The 18053-nt window shown below is 36.1% G+C and overlaps 1 protein-coding gene across 2 annotated transcripts in view; it reads right to left on the bottom strand.

Annotated features, from left to right (window-relative positions):
• Positions 1-542: 542 nt before the first annotated feature.
• Positions 543-18053, bottom strand: part of CSTF77 (Tetratricopeptide repeat (TPR)-like superfamily protein) — an 86282-nt gene continuing 68771 nt past the window's right edge. Inside the window, exons 18-22 of one of the 2 annotated variants that reach the window (XM_010281161.3) lie at positions 14968-15037; positions 14782-14898; positions 6339-6509; positions 4573-4794; positions 543-783 (exon numbers count right to left, since the gene is read on the bottom strand). In XM_010281161.3, coding sequence (XP_010279463.1) covers positions 623-783; positions 4573-4794; positions 6339-6509; positions 14782-14898; positions 14968-15037 — 741 coding nt within the window. In that variant the 3' untranslated portion in view covers positions 543-622. The remainder of the gene's footprint in view (positions 784-4572; positions 4795-6338; positions 6510-14781; positions 14899-14967; positions 15038-18053) is intronic. The other variant, XM_010281162.3, reaches the window with a different exon arrangement.

The raw sequence follows: 18053 nt of genomic DNA, 5'->3' as shown, positions 1-18053 counted from the left end.
ATTGAATTGTAGCTGACATAACCTATATGTTGGGAGGATGAAAGTGATGATGTAATTCTAAGGATTACCAATAAGTAATCTGCACCCTCAGATAAGAGGAGAATGTCACACCCAAAAAATTGGTTTGCATCAACCATCAAGACTCTTGGCTAGGAGTACTATGACTCTAGCAATAAAGTCCTAGTGAGACAAGAATCATATACAAGTCCCTAGGCAACACCGTAACACCAAGAGCAATAGAATTCTTATACTCTGGTCCCAAATTACCCTAAAATGAATAGGGGAAGAATCCTAAGAGCATTGAAACTCATGATAGTTTCTAGGGCTCATGCAAAGTGTTTTGGAACCAATGGGGGCACAGCTTTCTCCATTCCCATCCCCGACAAGCACACGGTTTTCTTCATCCCCATTCCCAATGGGGCACGTCCCAACGGGGATTGGGGAAATGGGGAACACCCCGTGCATAAAAAAGGGTTGATGGCTTAGATTGGGTTTTCCTATTTCAATTTCGCTTAACAAACCCCGCGCATAAAACAGGCCCATGCAAACGTACTAATAAAACATTGATGTAAAGTGATTGGCATAAAGAAATCTTTATACACTGAAAAATATACGTAAGACATCATTCAGTACTGGCAGATTGCTCTCCCGAAAATGCACTTCCATAGGATGCTGATTCAGTCTGAGAAGTGGAGACTCCTCGGACCTTTTGTATCTGTCGGATCCTGAAAACATCCCTAGGAAGTGGTCGGCTTTGAACAGTGGTCTCATCATCTTCTTGCCCTGGGGATAATGAGAAAATGTATTTAACAATCAGGATTTTCGATTCAAGAAACCAAACATATGGAATGATCATTCACAAAGGTAGAAAAATATTTAAACCCCAAACAGGAACACAATTGAACAAAGAAAACAAATCATTCACAAAGGTAGAAGTACCATGTCAGCACAGCTTCTACTTGCTCCATTACTTCGTACTAATTTTATCCTTTTTCATTGAATTTTCATTTTTAAATCCACACCATTTTTAAAACAGCAATGGAGATAGAGATTCTACAACGAGTTTGGGACAATAGATAATTAAATGCCTCTCTTTTTCCTTATATTTGTATATGTTTTCATCTCTCTCTCTCTCTCCCCTATCACCTTAAATGCAATAACTGAATTAAATGTCTCTCTTCTTTCAATTTTTTTCGTTTGTTATTACATTTTAACATCTCCCTCTCCACAAATAAAAGCTTAAAAATTAGTTAATAAAAAATATCATGAATAATAAGTCACCCAAAAATAATGCTTGGCTTGAACACAAAATGCTCTTAACAAAGCCCATGCATCACAGAAAACCTAACTAGAAATCTATCTAAAACAAGGGAGGGTGTGATTTTTTTCTCTTTTTTTCTTCAATTTTTGGCTTTTTTTTTTCTATTCAAAGTCATATTACAAACATAACCAGAAATGAGTGAGTTGTAGCAAATATTGGCATTCTAACAGTTTGAATGCATAAAGAAAGAGAGAGAGAGAGAGTTTTACTCATTCAAATTCCACTTCTTGTTTCATATTCAAATTCCATTTAATTGGTTAATTGTCATAATATTATAATTTAAAATGCAATAACTAAATTGATAAAAATTGAAGTTAATAAAAATATAGACACTAAAAATTAAAATACATTTCAATTCCATTTAAAATAACTAATATTAATAGAATATTAAAGTTAATAATAAAAACGTAAAAAATTATAAAACGTAATAAAACAAACTATTTGCATTCCATATAAAAATAATAAAAATAACAATGACTCAATTGGAAATGTCATGAAGCTCCTACTTGGGGCTGATCATTTATGAGCTAGACCAGCCCAACCAAACTTGCAAATTTCTGAGCTCAAGCAACTATTTTCTTTTACGCTAGGCTGAACTCAGATCCCTTTTAGTTTCACCATTGCTCCCCGTCTCCAACATTCCACTGTTTATTGGTAACCAATGCTGCAGAATCAGTCTTAGGGGACCTTAAGCATCACACTTCTACTTTCCTAGCTATAGACTAATGAGTAAGCAAGCCTATGCCAAAGTTATATCCTTAACCATAAGGATGTGTTGTCTGATAATGTAAAAATATGGATTTAAACTAGCTAGAAGCTTAAATTTTGTTCATCTCAACTATCTACCAAACTCACTGTTCCCAAGTGATCTATCTCTTGCCATAACCCCTGAAGAGTGGAAGAGTATAACGATATAGGCATATCTCCTTTCTTCAAACTATTCACTTGAAGCTTCAGGTCTTCAGCTAGTATGCCCTTACTACAGGCTGAGAATAAGTGACACAGATAGTGTCCCAAATCTCCTAAGTTGTATTTTTTTTATGAATAATCTCCTTAGTTGTATTCAAGAACTTGTCATTCTTACTGATGTGTGGTTGCATTGAATTAAGCATGACAACATCACTATATAGTTCTCCTGAATATTGTCTCCTGTAATATATACCAGTTCTCCATGACTTTCAACTCCAATCTTCATAGATTGGCCCATTGTAAATAATTTCATCCATCCAGCCTCACAGTAGTGATCATATTGTCTATCTTTTGATCATCCTGAGGATCATCTATCCCTTTTCAAACACACTGGGAAGCAGCCTTAAGCAATCTATCTTAACTTCCCAAGATGAAAACCACCCCAAGAATCAGCAATATAATTCACAGAGTTACAGTACCAACCTGAGAACCACCAAAAACCTGAAATAAAGCTGGCGATCTTTCAAAAACAGTCAAGAACAATGTCTTAAAATGCAGAGGTGCAGGCATTCCACTACCTAGAGGTATGAGGTGTCATAATGTAAGAGGTGCAAGACTCCTTAAGCGAAGGGGGGGATGGGGGCAAGGAAGGAGGGGAAGGAGGAAGAAGAAGAAGAGGAAGGAAGATCTCATCTTTCTTTTTTGTGTTTCTTTCCCATCTCTTTTCTTCTCTTCCCTTTTCTTCTCTTTTTTCTTCTCTTTCTTTCCCTTCCTTTTCTTTTCCTTTCATTTCCTTTTCTTTTTTCTTTCTATCTTTTTGCATAAGGTGTGCATGGGGAGCATGAGGCATACACCACTAGCATGCCTCATGCACCTGAGGCATACACCACTAGCATGCCTCATGCACCTGAGGCATACACCACTAAGCATCAATGCCTGGCTCAATGCCTTTACCATACGCTTAAAGGCCTTTCGGGGGCACCTAGTCTGGAGTAGCCTCTAGGCATATGCATCCAACACCTTGTAAAACATTGGTTCAGAACACCCTTTGCTTAAATCGAGCTCAATGAGAATACCAAAGAAACTTTTCAACTGCAGTAGGTATGATCAATCCCTTCAAAGAGATGCAATAATAGGATTGATCCACCTATATTCACCAATTCTTCCTGTTTTTAGGCTGAACTCTAAGACCAAAGCTTGGGCAACAAAACTCGTAAAAAAAACCTAAAAAATCAGGCAAGGAAAAACTGGTCATCAGACCCTTGTATCTTCTCATGCACAGTGTTTTAAAAGTGCAAGGCACAAAAGATGCACAAAGGGCATTTTGCACCCAAAGCGTGCACCCTTTTGAAGCAAGGTGCAAAAATTCAAAAAAAAAAACAATGCAAAAAATTTAAAATGATAAACATAATATTACTTAAAAATATATACTTCAATTTTAAAATAAGTTTAAAAAACTATTATCTCAAATAAAATACATAAACATAACATGTAAAGCATATTTAAAATGAAAATTTAATAATTAAATCAAGCATAACATATAAAACATAGTCAAGCATATAAAACTCTTAATCTCTTTAATTTTTCTCCAAATGAATTATTTCAAATAGCTAATGTGATGTTAAACATTATGCATTGCTGATTTTATATCTTTAACTGTCTTTTAAAAATATCTTTTATTAGGATGAATGAATGACCAACATTAGCAAATATGGGGAAAAATTATCTTTATAAGTTGGTATCAGAGCTGATCTAAGCTTTCTTGAGGCTGTCCTCATAGCCACAAATTCTAATTTCATATCTAAAAATATTGTAATATTCTTCACTATTTCCTTTCCTTTTAACATTATCATCAACATTGAAAATTTAACCTAACTATATGAGGTCAGCTAAATGAATCCTGTTTTACCATTCCTGTTTAAAGCCATATCCATTGTTAAATTATTAACACCAATAATTTTTCACTAAATCTACCCCTAGCCCTTTTAAACTAGCAACAAATCACTTCTTATGGGTGTCGTTGATGGTCTTTTATTTCCTTTCTTTTTAACAGTAGTCCTCTACTTGCATTACCAACCAAGTGAATGTAGGAAGGCAGGATATCCATCTTAGAATCCTATAACAAAGTAGATAGTTTTCTTAGTGGTTATATATGGACACATGCACACACCACAAAAAATTACCCAACTGAATCAAGCTCAGAGATCATTGGTACCCATTAAGTATTTACTCAGTTGACACATACAGACACACATGCATAAATACTTATTTACATAAATGTTTCCCGTGTGTAAAAGCAGGATAAAAGTTCACAGAAGAATACAAGAAGGAAAATAACTTACTGTCATGATCTTTTCTTTTGAGAGACTGCCCATCTCTGTTTGGTTTCAACAATAAACCACTTGGATTGGGACGAGATTTGTTTGATCCAGAACGGTCACTTGTGCTTGGTGCAGGGCCAGTTAGCAATAATTGTGTGGAAGTTGCTGACTTCCCAGTTTGACCAGTTGATATGTTATTCTGTAGCAAAATTGATAACACCATGTCGACATCTGGTGATGGTCCTGGTGTTTTACAAAGGGTATGATCAGAAAGGCAAAACAAGGTTCAAAAGAAAAAAAAACAGATGCAAAATAGGATAAAAGAAGCCCTTTTGTGGTAATCATAAATTCATAATACAAGTTTAATTTAGCTAAATAAATATTGAACGATTCCTTCAAGCTAAATGAGCAGATTTCAGGGGTCAATCCAGAAACTTTAACCTTTTAAATGATCTTTATTTTTTTTATCACCCATGAATCCATTGTTTTAAAAGTGCAAGACGCTTAAAAAGCACAAGGGCCATTTTGCACCCGAGGCACAAGGTGCAAGGCGAGGCATACACCTTTTTGAAGCAAGGCACAAAAATGCAAGAATTGCTAAAAACTTCAAAAATTGCCAAAACAAATCCAAAAAAATTTAAAAAAATGCAAAATATTAAAAATATTAAACACAATCTTAATTAAAAATATAAACTCAGATTTCAAAATAAATATTTTATAAATCTATTATCTCAAATTAAAAGAATATAAACATAACACATAAAACATATTTAAATGAAAATTTAAAAATAAAATCAAGCATAACATATAAAACCAATTCAAGGACGTAAACTCTTAATCACTTTATTTTTTTTTCAAATTGCATTACTTCAAATAGTTAATGTGATGTCAAATATTATGCATTCCTCATTCTATGATCCACCTTTGTACCAAGCCCCTTGAGGCAAGCCCAAACAAGTCTATATCATGGTCTTAAATTCTTAATCCCAATAAAAAAAGATTTCATAACTTTAGTTGTCTTTTAAAATATCTTTTTTTAGGATGAATGAATGACCAACATTAGCAAATGGAGAAAATTTATCTTTATAAGTTGGTATCAGAAAAATGCACGAATTTTCAAAAGGCATGCACCTGAGTTGAAGTGCAAGGTGCCCCAGGTGCACACCTTTTGAAACTGCTGTGCCTGGAACCTAGGCACGCCTTTTAAATCATTGCACGAATCCTTTCTACACCAAGAGTTTCATTGATAGGGATGTGATTTAGGAGTGAGACCTCTAATACCAAATTGATGTAGAGCCAAATGCTCCATTACTGACTAATGTAGGACTCAAATCATCCAAGATTGACCCTGAAATCTGAAATTTCTACTTTTCAGAGGTTAGGTGGTTCAACTAAACATTCAAACAAACCTCTGAATTTTGAAAGTTCCCCTTTCTCAATGGTTGATTCACCTATAAAATAATTTAGCAGTAAATTAAGAGAATAACCAGACAATATTGTCCTTTGACAGTTTTATCAATGAGCATAAAGTTTAAAATATGTATTGGTCTTCAAAAATGAAAAATGTATTTACATTAACTCTATATGCACATCAAAATCCACAACAAAGCATTTCACTGTACTAGGATAGCACTGACTTATTCAACACACGTCACTTTCTTTGTGAAAATGGTGATATTAACTTTTCTAAAGTTATTAATTCTAATATACAAGACAAATTATCAGTCAAATAGTAGATGAGATTACAATTGAATGGCTATAACAAGAATTGTGTATTGAGAGAGTACCCTCAACAGCAGGCAAATGTGCTATAAATGCTACCAATGCTGGTGGAATTGCTTTCAGATTTTCATCAAGTGCCTTTGTTCCACTGCCAACTAAAGCCATAGCCGGAGCCAAAGTTAAGCTAGAAAGAGATGGGAGCCCAGGTGCAGTAATATTTGGAAGCAATCCAGCACCTACACATGATGAAATGAATAATGTGAGTACTGAAAGAAAACTATATTCATAAAATTGCATCATTATGGTAAACTTTCACCCAAATCCATAAAGTTGTTAAAGTGGCCCTTGAAATCTATAAAGATATTTTACAAAAGTGATCAGTCAACTAACTCTTTTCTACGTGTCTCTAAGTACCATCAGAGATCAATTTTGGTTGTTGGAATGACACCAAACATGTTCCCAACAGAATAGAATGATGTCAAACATCTCCCCAACAAAAAAGTTTGAGAATAAAATTAAAACCAAAAAGCCATTCTAGAAGAAACAAAAGAAATGTGTTTCTTAAATGAATCCATTCCACGGGATACATCTGCTAATATTCTGTCTTGGTGGGTATCCTATCTTATCATAGTTGATAAGCTGTCTGAGTATTTTTATAGCAGAATCCTTTCAGTACTCCAAATTATAATGTAGGCTGTAAAATAACAGATGTACTTTAAATACAGTGATACATCCGTGCAATAGAAAATGATATTGACGAATTAATATTTCCATACCAGGACCCAGCCGAAGGGATCTTGAAAAGAAACTTCCATTTGCATTTCTTTACATACTTCAAGTATACGAGAATGGAATGTAAAAAAGATAAAATCGAGAAACAACATAACATCACATTTCTCTCCTTTTTTTATACAAAAACACATATAGGAGGTATTTGCAGAGAAGTTCCCTTCACCCACCTATGTTAATTGGATTTCCTTTTCTCTTCCCTGTCCTCCCCCTTTTTTTCTTATGAGAACTTCTCTTTTCTTACCTCTTTACTTTGGCTTTTCTTAAGAATCTCTAGGAGTGGTATGCTATGAGACAATTTTCTCCAAAGAGGCTCTCTAGTTTTCCTCTAAGGAGATTAAATAGGGAGTGGGGTAGCTATGCAACTACCCTCTGCCTCTAGGTAAAGGATACCTGACCTTGATGATTTTAGCTAATGCACTAGCCAACCCACTTATTTGGGTTATAAATTATTTAAACTCTATTTAGGTTTGATAAAAATTTTCCTTCAACAATACCACCTTGAGCATTATGGGCCTAGAATATGAGCCTACAGTGCTCAAATATACAATTAGAGTCAAATTTATGGATGTTTTATTATTAGAATGGAATTGAGTTTGAAATAGAAGGGTCCTACTATGACTAGGACTCTTAGAAGGGCCCTGCTCTGATTAGGACTCTTGCAGTATCTCTCATTAAACAAAAGCTGATAGAACTTAACTGCTCAATTGCTTTGATGAGGCTTTATAGAACTCATCTTGTTAAATTAATAAGTCCTAATTCAACTAGGGTTCTTGAGATCCTAATATTTCATTATACTTGACTCTGTTAATTATATTATTTGATTTGAATATATTGAGGGCTAATCGCAAAATCTTTATAATTAGAACTTAGAAGAGTCCTAGTTGAAGAAAGACTCTTCAATTTTATTAAACTACCATTGATTCACTTTTAAATCTTGATCATAATTTGTTTTGTTCAAGATGATTATTTTGTAGGCTCATGAAATGAATGCCCTGATTGAGGTAGGATTCGTGGAGGAATCCTAGCTTGAGCAGGATTCTTTTACTCCATTAAAATTATCCCTTTTTAGAACCATGAATTAGATCTTTGATATATCTATGAATTCTTTGTTGCACCCTACTTCATTTCTTGACCTGAATTTCCTGAAAAAACAAAAGACCACATTTCATTGTGGTCTGTGCTAATATTAAGTTTTTACCAACCAATTTCAGTCTTGGGTTTGTTGTACTGCAACTTTATTGATTTAATTTTAACTACTTCTAACTGATTTTGCATTGATTATTTTTTTTTATCAAATATGGTAATGAAGCAATGGGCCCTTGAAGGTTCAAATAGGGAGTCCCTTCCCCCCTATTTTAGTATCCAAAACTGGATGTAATCAAGTGGGCCCTTATTTTTTATCTTGTTAGAGTTGGCTGAAAAGGGTCCCAATTACGATTGGACATAATAATCTCACTTCTGATAGCCCATTTGAACTTTAACTCATTTGATGGGATTAAATTAAAAAGGCCAGTCAAGAGGAGAAAAAGAATGGGTCATTTGATTCATTCATTGTCTTCAAGGGTCCTAAGTGTAGAACTCTAAGTAGGAATACTATATATGGCATCCTACCTCCTTATGGAAAGACTTTTTATTCTTTAAGATTTTCAACGATTTACCATTGCAAGGGGATTAACCTAAGTATCACCGCAGATTAATGATTAAAGACTCTTAAACAGAATCTGCGGACTAAGCGAAATGAAAGTAAATCTCTAAACCGCGGATACATGTCAAATAGAGAAACACACAAAATACGGATTTGCTAAAAAGCAAAAGACACTACTTGAGAGACAAACGTCGGTGGTGATAGTTACGATGTCAGAGTTTGTCCCCTCAAACGTGATGCCGTGAAATGTGGTAAGAGTCTGCGAACATGGAGTAGAGCGAATCTGCTCCGTGAATCGCAATCTGACACATGTCAGCATCTTAATGGGCTCAAGATCCACATTCGTAACTGACGAGTGAAATTTCTGGAAATTTGATAAACGTGCACATGAAACTGACTCCCCTTTTTGTCTATAAATAGGGGGTCCCTGATGACAGAAAGAAGTCGAGTCAGTTTTAGAGGGACAAATTAGATATCAAAATATTCTCCAAGTTCCGATTCAATTCTCACCCTAAAAGTGTCTTCCTGAGTCTTATTATTATTCCCTTTCTCTTGCACTCTACTTGTGTTTCCAAAATTAAGACTATCATAACAGTGCCAGCCTTTCAACCATAGTTGTGATACTACTCACACCTAGCTTTCTTTTTTTTTCAACTCTCCAAAGTTATGGTCAAAGATAACAAAGGGAGATTTCATTGTCTTCCAAAATGGCGGTCAAACCAGATTTTTTTGTCTTTCTGTTTTTTTTATTCTTTGATTAAATTACGCTTTTTTTGCTTTACAAGGACAAGATTCTACTTTTCCTTCACAATTTGTTATGAATTTTAATTAGACTTGTTTTAGGGGAGATCCGGGAGACAATCATTAACATAATTAGTGCTTATGCACTACAAGTGGGTATAGAAGAAAACTTTAAAGGACAATTTTGGGAAAACCTAGAAGCATTAATCCAAGAAATTCCATATGAAGAGAAGATTTTTATAGAAGACTTAAATTGTCTTGTAAGGAAGTGTAGAATATGATGTGGTGCATGGAGGATTTGAGTTTGGGGAGAAGAATGAATAAGGAGGTACAATATTAGATTTTGCAGTAGCTTATGACATGGAAATAAGTCAAATAGATATTTTCCTTACTAGGATGAACACTTAACAACATTTAAAAGTGAATTGAAAATAAGTCAAATAGATATTTTCCTTACTAGGAGAGCAGAAAGAATGATATGTAAAGTCTACAAAGTTATTCTGGGAGAAAGCTCAACAACACAACATAGACTAATGGTGGAAGATAAGCTCATTAGGAAATGAAAGATAAATGGGGAAGAAAATAGGTACCCAAGAATTAGGTGGAAAAGCCTAAAAAGAGAAAAGCTAGCTCAATTTAGTAACAAGTTAATAATACAAGGGAATTGGTATTTAGATGGAATGAATAGTGATACTTGGCTTGAAATGGCAAACAACAAAAAGAAAGTAGCAAAGGATGTCTTAGGAATGAAGAGGTTCAAAATATAATCAAATTAAAACTTAGTGGAAAAGTACAAAGAATGAAGAGGTTCAAAATATAATCAAATTAAAACAAACATATGTTAGAAATGCAGAAATCTAGGAAAAATATAAAACTACAAAGGATGTTAAAAAATGTGAATTATATGAACATGGAAAATGTGCTAACGAGTTTGGAAGAAATGTGAATGCTAAGATGGATGAGCAAAAAAAATTAGATAGCACAGGATTAGGAATGAAGTTATTCATAGGAACCTAGGAGTAGCCCCAATAGGTGATAAAATGAGAGAAAGTAGACTAAGATAATTTGCTCACATGCATATAAGACCAGCAACAACACCAATTAGAAGAAGTGATTTGCTACAAGTTGAAGGAAATAGAAGGGCTAGGGGAAGACCAAAAGGGACATGGGTAAAAGTAGTTACATAGTTGTCAAAGCATCACATAGGTGACAAGGCACCTTTGGCTGGGTGCCTCAGCCAAACACCTTAACTGATAGCAACTAGGCAACTAGGTGCCCGCCAAGGCAACCAAAATGACAAGGTGGGCACCTTATATAATAGTATTTATATTGTTGTATCTTATTAATGTGTTAATACAGTTTATTATATACCATATATCATTTATACATTGTTTTAATGTTTTACTATTCAAATTTAAAAGATCAAAATTACTGGTACAAGGCCAGAAAGGATTCCAAGATCAGTTGAATTTCTTTCCCATGGGCGATGGCGAAGAGTTTGGCTAGTGCTTGAAGTCGAATCGTTGTTGTGGAAGCAAGGAAGACAGGAAGAAGATGACAGTGACGCGAATAGTTGGCAGCCACGTGATTTAAAAGATCGAAAAAATCCCAAGCAGTTAGCCGGCTTTCCTACTCTAGAAGGTGGACCATCAAATTATAAAATTTTCAGCTCCATCTCTCCTTTAATATGGGGCTGTTCAAATGTTTTTGAATTTCAGCTGAAATTAGTGTAGGAAAACCCTACGTAGAAGCTTTAAGAAGAGGAGATAAGAAGCAAGGGCCAGCTATTGAACCAGGGGTGACCCATGTGGCTGAACCAGAATATAGGAAGCCACCACGTGATGACTTAAATGGCATGTGTGGGAGCAAGACTGGGGCGAAGGGAGACAATTACGTCGGTCTATCATCTTCTCTGTCAAACGCAGTCAGTCATTCAAGGGAAAACTCGCCTCAACTGCAGTGGGTTAAGCGAGACCCTCGCGAATGAATTCGAAGTGGATGAACAATGAATTGACTGTGAGGTATCAGATGAAGATCTCTCCTCTGATGACGCTTCGAGCATAGGAAGCATTGAAGGTACAGTTGAAGCTTGCTTGGATAGCAATGACAACCTCCATTTAGATTCCCTCTTTGAGGGAGGACAGGCATTCAACTTCAAGGATTTATGTTTTGATGTTATTTCTCCCACCGTTAAAAAATGAAATGAAAAAGTGTGGATATCTCCAGAGAGTGGCATAAAGGATTACTCCGGAACTCTGGGTATGAACTCTACATTCAAAGCGTTGGTCCCAAAGAAGAATATGCTAAACAGCCAGGGGACTTCAGACCCATTAGTCTAATCACAAGTATCTACAAGGTAATAGAAAAGGTGTTGTCTTAGAGGATTAAGAAGGTGATTCCCCCACTTATTTCACAATCTCAAGGGTCCTTTGTACAAGATAGACAGATAGTTGATCAGATTCTAATTGCGAATGAATGTGTGGAGGCTCAAAGGAGATTAAAGAAAAACGGAGTGGCAATCAAGTTGGATTTGGAGAAGGCTTACGACCTGGTGGATTGGAGTTTCTTAATTGATATCATGAGGTGTGGCTTTGGGAACTTGAGGTGTAAATGGATCAGAGGTTGCTTACAGTCTAGCCATTACTCTATTATTATTAATGGGATGGTGGCTGATTTCTTTGAGGAATTTCGTGGGCTTAGACAAGGTGACCCTCTCACTGCTTTTCTTTTCACTTTGATAGCTGAAGGGTTGAGTAAGTTGATCTCTAGAGCAAACTCCCTGCAATTATTCAGAGGTTGGCCAATTGGGAGGGACAATATTACTTGCAGTTTGCAGAAGATATTCTAATCTTTTGTGAGCGTGACTATAGGGAAGGGGTGGAAATTTTGAAATTGGTGGTGAAACTCTTTGAGAGGCTGTCTAACTTGAGGGTTAATTGGTCTAAGAGTTTAATTGCTAGAATCAATGTAGAAGAAGATGTTTTAAAAGACATGGAAAGCGCATTAGGTTGTGAGAGGGGTGAGTGGCCTCTGAGATATTTAGACTTACCCCTTGGTGACAACCTGAGATCTACTAGCTTTTGGACCCCTGTGGTGGAGAGGATTAAGAAGTGGCTGGCTGGATGGAAAAGGAACTATATCTCGATGGGGAGAGATTAATTCTTATTAATTCCACCCTTGCAAGCCTTCCAATGTACTACATGATAGTGAGGAAAATTGAAAAAATCATGATGGACTTTCTCTGGGAGCCAGGGGAAAAGAAAAAGGACCACATGGTTAGATGGGACAAGGTGGTGAAATTAAAGTCTGAAGACGGGTTGGGAATTGGTAATATCAAGCTAAAGAATATGGCTCTGCTTGGCAAATGGCTCTGGCGATTCCCTAATGAGAATGACAAGCTATGGCACAAAGTAGTTGCAAGCATTCACGGCATATCTAGCAATGGATGGGATTCTTCCTACATTTCTAAATCATGTCAGGTATGACTTGGCTTTGGGTCAAAAAATTAGGTTTTGGGAGGATGTTTGGATTGGGGATGCCCCTTTGGATGAGAGATTTTCTGCTCCTTGTGGCCTATCCAGATTTAAGTGTAGACCTATATCTGATTTCTTGACCCAACAATTTCATCCTTCTAAGTTGAAGTGGAACTTTAGCTTTATTAGGAATCTTAGAGAAGCTGAAATTCCTAGAATGTCTGAGTTGCTTGGCTTGTTGAATTCAGTGTGTTTGGGTGAAGGGAGTATGGATTCTAGGGTTTGGAGCCTAAACTCTGATGGTCTGTTCTCTTATAAATCTTTCGTTAATTCTTTGGTTGCCACTTCTTCCTCTCCTTTCCCAGTTAAGGAAATTTGGTGCTTTCCCATTCCCCTGAAAATCAGTGCTTTCTGTTGGGAAGTGTTTCATGGCTGTATTAATACCTGTGACTTGCTTCAAAGAAAAAGACCAACTTGGTGTTTGTCCCCCAGCTAGTGCATTATGTATAAGTTAAGTGATGAAACTGCCTTTCATCTCCTTATCTCCTGCCCTCTTGCTAGCTTTATTTGGAATTGGTTTTCTTTCCCTCTTTGGATGCTTTTGGTCTCTCCTGACAGGTTGGAAGGATTGTTTCACCCTCCTGTTTTTAGCTGTACTAAAAGGAGGGGAAGGATCCTGGGGAGATGTACGAGAGCAGCGATACTATGGACAGTTTGGGAGGAAAGAAATTCAAGAATATAAGGTTGAAGACTTTTTTAGGGCCTGGGCTGTTATTGCTGGTTCATCTTCTAGAAGACAGAAACCTACTGAGATGTGGTTACCACCATTATGTGGCTGGAAGAAACTCAATTTTGATGGGAGTTGTTTGGGTAACCCGGGCCCCTCAGGCATAGGGGGGTAATTAGGGATGAGGAAGGAAACATCATAGCCTTATACCCAGGACCTGCTGAACAGCATGATGTGGCAAGAGCAGAACTGTTAGCTACAGTATATGGGGTCAAGAAGGCAAAGGAGTTGGGCATCAATAACCTAGTCATTGAGGGTGATTCAAGAACTGTTGTGAAATGGCTAAAGGAAGGAGTGGGGGTGACATGGCACTTGAAGAATAATTTCAGGCATTTTAAATGGTTAGCAAAGGACTTGACCATCAGAGTTAAGTGGGTGAGAAGAACTGCGAACAGCTTGGCAGATGGTCTAGCTAAGCAAGGGGTACACAGGACCTAATTGTTTTGGGCTCAATTGTAATATAAGGGAGGGGTCAGCTTTCCATAGCTGTGCTTTCTTCTTTTTTTCTCATCCTCTTGTTGTACTTATGCCTTTTTTTTATTAATGAAATCGCTTCTGTGTTTCTGATCAGAAAAAAAAAAGAAAAAGAACAAATGAAAGAAAAAGGAAGGAAAGAAAGAATAACTATATGGAGGTTCTCTCTCTCTCTCCAATTAAATAAAGCAGAAACTCCATCTTGAATATTTATCATATAAAGCTAATAACCTTCTTTAGCTGTGAATTGATATAAAATTGCACAATTAAAATACTCATTATAGTAGTATTATTTTAGAAAATAATGAAAGTAATATATATAAAGGAGTTCTATCTTTTAGATATGATGATTTGCCACATTTTTAGAGTTTATTTAAGGTTCTTTAGTTCTTATTAAAGAGAATTGCTAGCCAAAATTGCCTAGACGCCTTGAAAACTATGTGCCAACCCCATATAGGCACTCTAGTGTCACATTAATGTAGCCGACCCCATATAGTCGGAATAAGGCATGGATGACTACAATGATAATGATGATGCATGACAATGTGCAAGAGAGAAAATAATACCCCAAATTAGTATATAATGAAAGAACATACCAGATTTTTGCATTGGATCATAAATCACCATCTGAGTGGTATCTGGGTAAACAACTTTTGCAGATGATGCAGATATCTTTAGATTGGTAGCTAGTCCAACTGAACTCTTATCTGCACCTAGAACAATGATCGACTTATTAAATAAAGAATTTATCATAGATGAAAAATAAGACAGACTTACCATACCTATAGAAGAACTAGCTCCATTGAGAAATGTTGACTTATCCATTTTCTTGTTAATGTTTTTTGCAAGCCACTGAAAAAGTTTAAATCCAAATAAATAAGTTAGATGTTTTTTGTTGAAATAACCACATGCAGAATATGAAATTGTTTATAGCCCATATTACTAGTAAATGTGTTGATGATAAAAATTACATGAAATCTGCATATTTTTTTCCCTTTTAATAAGGAAATTGGACAAAGCAAAACAATTAGGACATAAAAAATACCAGAACATGCACATGTATGAGAATAATGAACCTATGACAATCTAAGAAAATATTTATTTTACTACATGACATCAAATGAGAACCTCCCCATGGGTGGGCAACAGAGAAAAATGTGCATAAAGGACATTTCTTGGGGTCTTCAGGCAAACTATCATTTATTAAGATAGAACTGAAAGGAAAGGGATGCAATCATAAAGTAACCAGGGAACGAGACCACACAATAGATTTCATAACAAGGCAAACAAAAATGTGAAAATATTCAACCCTAGGAAATACAATTAACTACCCTAGGAGGATGCAATCCAATAAAGCTCACAGATTTGAAGTGGTTTCTCTTCATAAATTCCTCAAAAATTAAACCCAGAGAAAAGTATTTCCTTCCCATGATGAAAAAGTTAACAAAATGAACGAATTCACAAAGTTCAAATAATCATCTACTGCAACTTTTTTATAGCATAATGTGAAGGAGAGGATTATTTCAACAAATGGATGTATGGTTCATAAATCTGCAAATACCACACAGGTCTGTCCATGGTTAACAATGCAATGCCTAGGCAACAATCTAGAGACGGCCTTTGTTTAACACCTTTGTTTCACATCTTTGTACTCTATGATAAAAAAACAAATCACATGGCATATATATTATAATACCCAGATTATTGTGTTATATATCATGTTTCATATATACAAAAAGAATCATATAGCATATATATTATGCAAATTTATATGCAAAATTCGTTATTATTGGCTCTCAACAAGGACAATTCCCAATAAACGTTAGAGTCGGCTAAGGGAGTCGGTATAAGAACCAGTCAAAGGATAGATATTGGGTGGATCTGTCTTTTCTACTCTTGAATAGGTGTTGTCGCAAGGGGAGGAGGTCGTTGAAATAAAGGTAGAGGTCGTGCGATTCAAGGAGGTTGTGGTACCCCTATGTTTGGTCATGGTTGTGGAAGTGGTGGAGGTCACAACTCAAGGGGAGCACGTGATAGAGGAAGAGGTACTATGATACGTACCTTAGGAGAACTCACCCCTAAAAGCTAGCTGTTAGAGGGAGGGAACCCAAGCACATATAAAGCCCATAACAGCATCCCATACTACCGATGTGGGATACCTAACATTAGTAACCCATACTACCAAGAAAAGACAAATGGATCATAGCATTCCACCATGCTTTGCAATCCCAATGCCCACGCAAGCTGGTTTTGCACTAGTCCACCTAGTCCCAATTGAACACTGCAATACCGACGTCACCACCAGTGCCACACAATTGCAATTGGGAGGTATAGTGTAAGCTCTGATACCATTTGATGTGTGCCTTAGGAGAACTCACCCCTAAAAGCTAGCTGTTAGAGGGAGGGAACCCAAGCACATATATATCCGACAACAGCATCCCATACTACCGATGTGGGATACCTCACATTAGTATCCCATACTACCAACGTGGGACAAATGGATCATAACATACTACAACTAGAAGTGTTAGAGTCTACTAAGTAGGGGTAGTTTTGTCTTTTCATTATATGTTATGGTGTGTTTTAACAATTTAGTTTCTTTTTAAGTCACATGTCCCACACTTAAGTAGGGGCATATTGGACATTGTACCCGGATTTAGTAAACATATAAGTATTTGGTCGATTGGCAAAGACCCTTCTCTTCTCAGTTTGACAGTTTCTCTTCTCCTCCTCTTCTCCTTCTCTCTTCTTGCTCTCTCTCTCTGTCTCTGAACTAGAATAGTTTGAACCATTAAAACATTATACATCATATTTGTAACAAAATAACCATATAACCAATGTCAAGATGTTGCTATGCACTTCAGTGACAAGGTAGTATGCTAAATGGATATATTGAGGGTTCTTAACTTATGGGAGGGGAACGTATTAAGGTCGTTGGGAGACTGAAGAAAGTCTAGCTATGATGACCCATTTCAAACACGTTTGGAATCTTATAGGAGAAAATAGTCAAGTATAGAATCTGCTTAGACACGCGTTTGGAATCTTTGTCATTTTATTTCTTCTTGTTTGTACATTATTGGGCATGTACACAAAAGTACTGATTTGTACAGTCCTGTATTTTACTTCTTTTGTAAGGATAATCTTGTCCATTTACCATTTAATATAAATATAACATTTCTGGGTTGCATTGAGTAAGACAGACAAACCGAACAGTCTCTATTCTCTTGTGTTTCATATCTTGCCTAAACTAACATGGTATCAAAGCAGGTTGCTCTCTGATACATTCTTTCAGAGTCAAAATTCAGTATTTGTTCTTCCTATTGATCTGAGATTGGCTTTGGTGGTGTTTTGGTCAACCTTAAAGCCAATCTACTCTGTTTAGCACATCCAGCAAGGAAGTTTTGATTAAATCCCTCGTAGATCTCGGATTGTGGTAAAACTGCATAGGGTGTACCCAGTTCAGATTTACATTCTCTGAAAATCACACCAGCTTTGATCAAGTATTGAGGGAGTTCTGATCTCACTGTTACTATATACCTTAGTAGTTTAAATAGTTTCTCTGGGCTACAAAGGGTTTTCTTGCATCTTTTGCAGCACTATTACCTGTTCTTTGTGTATGCACTACTTGTTCTAATCTCTACCTGTTTTTTTCTATTGATTATGGGGTTTGAGAAAGCCAGAATCATTTTTGTCATGTTTGATAGCAACAACTATGCACTTTGGAAATTCCATTTTCAGTTTTATTAAGAGAGGAAATTCGACTTCTTACTCGGTCCACTATGATACCAAGAAAGAACACGGCATAGATGCAGTCTTTTTCAGGCTACCAAACAAAAGGGACAGAAAGATTTCTCAAAGGTACAATTCT

The sequence above is a fragment of the Nelumbo nucifera genome, chromosome 4 (assembly GCF_055504915.1).
Source record: "Nelumbo nucifera cultivar China Antique chromosome 4, China Antique-T2T, whole genome shotgun sequence".
In the NCBI taxonomy this organism is placed as follows: domain Eukaryota; kingdom Viridiplantae; phylum Streptophyta; class Magnoliopsida; order Proteales; family Nelumbonaceae; genus Nelumbo; species Nelumbo nucifera.
Note: the sequence above shows the minus strand (reverse complement) of the source record. Positions and strands in the feature narration are given on the sequence as shown.